General features: G+C 51.7%; 1 protein-coding gene across 2 annotated transcripts in view; it reads right to left on the reverse strand.

Annotated features, from left to right (window-relative positions):
- Positions 1 to 6,000, reverse strand: part of PODXL2 (podocalyxin like 2) — a 38,922-nt gene that overhangs the window by 24,730 nt on the left and 8,192 nt on the right. For both annotated transcript variants that reach the window (XM_024763341.1, XM_024763342.1), the window contains exon 2: positions 578 to 856. In XM_024763341.1, the coding sequence (XP_024619109.1) occupies positions 578 to 856 (279 nt within the window). The remainder of the gene's footprint in view (positions 1 to 577; positions 857 to 6,000) is intronic.

The following is a 6,000-nucleotide window of genomic DNA, read 5'->3' on the forward strand; positions in this document are numbered from 1 at the left end:
AGCTGCGTGCGCTGCTGGCTCCAGGCCTCGGGCTCGGTCTGTGAGCCAGACCCCAGCTCTGGTGCAGGGCCGAGGGAAGGGCACCTAGAATGCCTTGTGGGGCTCTAAGACCCAAGGAGGGACACGGGATCTGCTGACCTCCAGGAACCTTAAACAGAGACAATACAGCACAGAAGAGGGAAAAGACAAACAAAACCCAAGACCTTGGACAGACCTCGGCTTGAATCAGGACTGATCATCTCGACAGCTGTATGACCTCAGGTGTGCTTGCTTTCACCTCTCTCAGCCTCTGCTTTCTCATGTTGAAGACAGAGCTAACATTCTTTATCTCACAGCCTATAAGCAGTACACTGAATTACAGGACCACAGAAGTAAATGTTACAAAAGTAAAAAGGGCCTCCTGGGCCAATAAGACCCTCAGAGCCCAGAGACCTGGCTTTGAGGGGCAGGTGGACAGCAGAGGGTAAACGCGGGCCGGGAGGGAGAGGGGATGATCTGGCGGAGGAAAGGGCTGTTTGGCACTGTGCCAGGCCTCCTGGCAGCTGTGAGCAGCCCACATCTTAGGGGAGAGTGCTACCTGCAGTGGGTCCCAGGTCCAGACTAGAGTCGTTCAGCACCTCCTCCTCCTCCCAGAAGTACTGCGGCGGCTGCAGGATGCGGGACTCTTCGCTCTCTTCGCTGGCGAAGCCAGAGCCAGGGGCTCCCAGGCCAGTCCCCAGTCCCATGGCCTCGCTGGGCTCCTCTGAGTCCAGCGGCTCCAGGCCAGTGGGCAGCAGGAGGTCCAGCAGGGAGGTGGAGGTGAGGCCCTCTGGGCCAGGCTCCTCGGACCCGGCTGCACACGTAGCCAGGGATGCTCCTGCACAGACATGAAAGCCGGTGGTTAAGAAGGAAGAGCGGCACAGGGTTGAGACCCATCTCCAACAGCCAAGAGCCCAGGGGTGAGGGTGGGGCTTCAGGGACACTCCTGACGCCAGGGGGCTGCGAGGGGATTCTGAGATGCTGTACTCATCTCCAAAAGGCCAAACTGCTTAGCCTTCCTTCCCTGGAGCAGGGGCAAAGGCGAGATGGGGAGATGGGCGGGAGAGAGGGAGGAAACATTTGCCGAGTACCGACTCTCCACCACGCTGTGCGGGCGCAGGGCAGCGGAGAAGGGGCCCTGCTTCCCTGGACCTTGTGGGCACACTGTTCCACAGGCTCCTATCCTAGGCTGAACATTTTCCAAAACTGCATTAAGAATGTGATCTGTGTTTCAGCAACACACAGTCTTCAAGACCATGTGAGAGACTTCCTGGTGGTGCGATGGTTAAGACTCCACGTTCCCAAAGCAGGGGGCCTGGGTTCAATCCCTAGCCAGGGAACTAGATCCCACATGCATGCCACAACTAAGAGTTTGCATGCCACAACTAAGGAGCCCATGTGCTGCAACTAAGGAGCAGGTGAGCCACAACTAAGGAGCCCTCGAGCCACAACTAAGGAGCCTATGAGCTGCAACTAAGGAGCCTGCCTGCCTCAACTAAGACCCAGCACAACCAAATAAATAAATATTTTTTAAAAAAAACAAAAACCATGTGAGGTCACAGGTCAAACTCATCCAGAGCTGGTAATGATACGTCTGTTTGGAATCTTGGACCCCTCTCTCCTAATTTACAAAACAAACAAACAAACAAAAAACAATAAAATAAAGGGCATCTTTTTTTCCTTCTCTCTCACTCCCATTCAATAAGAACAGGAAACAGCCCTCTTTGCTGGTTTCACAATGTCATTACTAATTACACAAATATCACTAACTTGCTGTAAGTCTTCCGGAAAGCTGGGCCTCAGTCTCCTCATCCAAAAAATGAGGAAAGTGGGTGAAATGACCTCCAAATTTTCTTTTCCAAAACGAACATTCAGTGATGTAGGAAAGAGGGAATTTCGGGACTTATTTCCTACTCTGCGCCTATAGCACACTATGACGTGGCCGAACAGCAGTTCATAGAAATTTTTAGTGATGTTTAATAATAAAAATAAACAATAACACTACTGGTGCCACGTGCTAAATGCTTTCTAAGCGTTATCTGAATTTTAATCCTTATAAGCACCTTATGAAGTAGTAAACCCTATGCTTTTTGTGTGCCAGCACAATGAGTGGCTGCTAAGGAAGACAAGGGCTTTTCAGACTCAGAAATGAGTTCTATCAAAAACAGAGAACAGGGCTTCCCTGGTGGCGCAGTGGTTGAGAGTCCGCCTGCCGATGCAGGGGACGCGGGTTCGTGCCCCGGTCCAGGAAGATCCCACATGCCGCGGAGCGGCTGGGCCCATGAGCCATGGCCGCTGAGCCTGCGCGTCCGGAGCCTGTGCTCCGCAACGGGAGAGGCCACGACAGTGAGAGGCCCGCGTACCGCAAAAAAAAAAAAAAACCCAAAAACAGAGAACGTGTCTGGGGGGGGACGGAGCCTTCGTATGCTACGCACCAGCTGGACAACACAGGACCACGAATAAAACATCTCGCAAGGAAAGCAGTCCGGGGTACAGGGAAAGGGGCGTAACAAAATAACAAGTGTGCTGAAGAGGATTAAACAGATCTTGAGATCAGACACAGCAAGGGCGCGTGGCACAGGAAAGCACCCTGGCTTCCTGGCTGAAGGACTCCAGGAGAACGTCTGCCCCACCAGCACCCTGGTCTCCTCATCTGTAGAGCAAGACAAGAATTCCGCAAGCCCGCAAAGGCCACCCAGTGGTCAGCTCCGTGCAGGGTATAAACTGCACTGCAAAAAGCACACTGCAGTCTACAATCATAAGTATCGTGAAGGATAGAGAACCCGGACATTCTCGGCCAGGAAGAGAATGTTTAAGAACGACAATGATATCTTCAAATGCATTAAAACAAAAGGCTGATGTGAATAATAAAGATCAGTTATTCTATGTGACCTGAAGGAAAAAACTAAGACTAATGGGAAGAAACATAGACGGCATGAGAGTCTCAAATAGCCTTTAACAAGAAGCTGGTGACGCGTCAGGTCACCTGCACCAACCCGCCTAACTCCTACTCCTGCTTCCACACTCAGCTCAGAGCAGCCGCCCGGCCCCCATGGTCTCAGCTGGGCACCCACCACTACCATCGCCTCTGGACACGTCACAGCACCTTCCTCACTGAACTGTCACAGACCACCTTACAGCCTCCCTCACTCAGCAGCGAGCACCGAGTCCAGCGTCCTGTGTCAGCTTCACCTTTGTTCTGCCGGGGCCTCAACAGTCTCTGAAGTGTCACAGGAGCTCAAGACATGTTTGCGAGCGAATAAATCAACACCCTTTTCTTTTACAGATGAGATAACTGAGGCCTCAGGACACTAAGGTCAAACAAGCAGCCAGCAGGAGCACTGTAGTTAGCTGGTTTCTCCTCACAGAAAGGTCCTGCAGGTGCTCCGTAAAGAGAGGCCAGAAAACTACTCTTTATGTGCCCTTCCTCCAAAGGATATGTAAGGCGGAGAGCAGCCAGGATGGCACGGATGCCTCACAGGACTTAAGGAGCAGGGAAACGGGCCAGACCTGAAGACTGAAGACACCCTCTCCTCCCAGCACTCTGCTCAGGGGCCCCACGAGAAACCCAAACCATAGGGTGGCTCCTCTCCTGAAAGACCTCAAGTTGGTAGAGTGGCCCCCTATATTTCACAAAGAAGCCCCTTTATTTCTATTTCTGCACAGACCCTATGTTTGGAAATAGTTCGTCGATCGACGGTACTCAGGTTAAGAGCTACTTTCTAATTTTTAAATAGTCAGAATCATATAATATTACCAATCAGATATGCTGCTAGTTAGGACCTGCTTTGGTTTCAGGCAGGCGGCAGTATTGTACTGGAGCTAACATCTGCATTAGACTTTCACTGCTCAGAGGAATGCGGTCCCCCGAGTTCCCATTCTGTGCCACGTACTGTACCAGGCCCTCTCTGGAGACACAGAAATGAACACAAGACAGCCTCTGCCCTCAAGGAAATAACCACTGTTTGGAAAACATAATGCAAGTTTTATATAAAATACCAGCTGATACAACAGGTCCACTTTCAGACTTGGTATCCTCAGGGTTGGGGGAACCAAATTCTACAAGACAGGAATCTGGAAAAACTCACGCAGTCCAGGAAAAAAAAGGCAATTGATGAGAAATAATTAAATGACAAAAACTGTACAGGTTCCCAGGGCACCAGAGCAGCCGTCTTTGAGACGGCCAAGAGGTGAAGCTCATTATCTACCTACTGGGAAAGACATTACTTCAGCCGTTTTAGAAAAGCACAACTGACTTTAAGAATTCTTGGAAGTTTACCCTCCACAAAACCGCTGGAGGATCAAACACACGTTGCCTCAAAACCCGACAGGTGTCCCTGCGAGCTGAACCGAGGTGTGATGGGAGAGGAGTCGCAGCCACGTGGGCCTCGGTCCTGCTGGCCAGACCAGCCCGGACCGCAAGGAACCTGCATGTGCGCTCTCAGGGGAAGTCTGACCAGCAGTCCTGTTGATTTCCCGCCTCTGGGGATAAAATACTTTTTAGTCGGTGAAGCTCTCTGCGCAGAGCACTGTGGTGCGATGAATTCGCTGGGTCTATTCCCGACCATTTGCATTAGGTGGGGTCCCCATTCTCTCAACCTCTCTCCTCCACCTGTCACAGTCTGTCCTTGTCTATCTTTCCCAACAGTCTGATAGGAATTAAAGGAGGTTCTGATAATGGTGCTGAAAAGCGGTGTGTGAAAAAGAGGAATCTGGTTTTTCATTCTTTCTGCAATAAACATTTCCATTTTCTTGAAGTTCCTTTTCCCTCTGATGACTATTTTTCTTTTATATAGACCTTGATATTTTCAAAAGCTTTCGCAGTGGGTAATTCTTTAGGTAATTACGAGAGATTACTTATTTTCAAGCTTGCCCACCGAAACAGCAGCTGAGACCTAACCATTCCGTGTATCATTGCTTTTGCATTGAACAACTGATTTGCCTTGAGACCCCCACCTGATTTTAACTTTCAGAATTACACTCCTTGCGATTTTTTTTTTCCTCTAGCACCTATAATTTTCTGCTACTTCCATCACTCCCAGTGGAAAGGAGAGAAAAGGAAGGCACGTGAAAAGGATTTGGAAATCAGCCTCAAAGAACTGAAAATCTGACCCGAACGAACTCAGAACCAGGTGAAGGAAGCAGCCTTCTATCTCAAGGGGGTGGGGAAAACAAGGCCTCTCAACAATCCCCATGTTTTATCTCCCCTGCAATCTGCTCTTGATCCCAACACCCTTCTCTGATTTCCACCATCAGCCCACCCCACCCTTCCCCTCATCAGCAGCTCTGAAGTCCAGGGATCCCTAAGCCCTCGGCAGACACCCATTTGGGAGCTGCCCGGCAGCATCTGTCACGTGGCCCACACCCTGGAGTGGCAGCTGTAACAGAAATGGTCCAGCACCACCACCCTACCACACACACTTGCTTGCACGTCTGTGTGTCCTTGCAGGGTGCCCACACTACGGTGTGCAAGGGAGACACGCTGCTGGACACATGCCACCCAAGCACAGGGGTGATCACAGGCACATGGAGAGCGCGCCCCAGGGGCGGAGGCGGGAGAGGGGGTGGACGGAGCCAAGCTGCCCACAGTGATCTGTGGCTAGCCAGGAAGAGGCACCGTAACAGCTGGGCATGGTCCTGACTCACTTCGCTGGCCAGTTCTGGGGTGGCTGCCACACAGAGAAAGAATGGACAAGCAGTACTTATTTGGTGAGCCTCACCTTCTTCCATAGAGGACTTAAGGTATGCAAGGACAGAGGTGGGGCAGCGGCCGAGACAAACACGGATGCCATTTCTCACGCACACCACCTGTGTCCTTACTCATCCTGGACTGATGGTGCAGAAGGCGGCCCCTCGCTGAGCTGGGCGCGGGGACGCGCTCAGGGGCAGTGGCCCTTCCCCGGGATTTTGCACCACGGCCCAGGGCAGTGGCCGCTCTGCTGTCACCATCAAGCAGAGACCCACCCCCCCGCCTGCTGGCAC

This window comes from Neophocaena asiaeorientalis, unplaced genomic scaffold (genome assembly GCF_003031525.2).
Source record: "Neophocaena asiaeorientalis asiaeorientalis breed wild unplaced genomic scaffold, Neophocaena_asiaeorientalis_V1.1 scaffold433, whole genome shotgun sequence".
Taxonomy (NCBI): domain Eukaryota; kingdom Metazoa; phylum Chordata; class Mammalia; order Artiodactyla; family Phocoenidae; genus Neophocaena; species Neophocaena asiaeorientalis.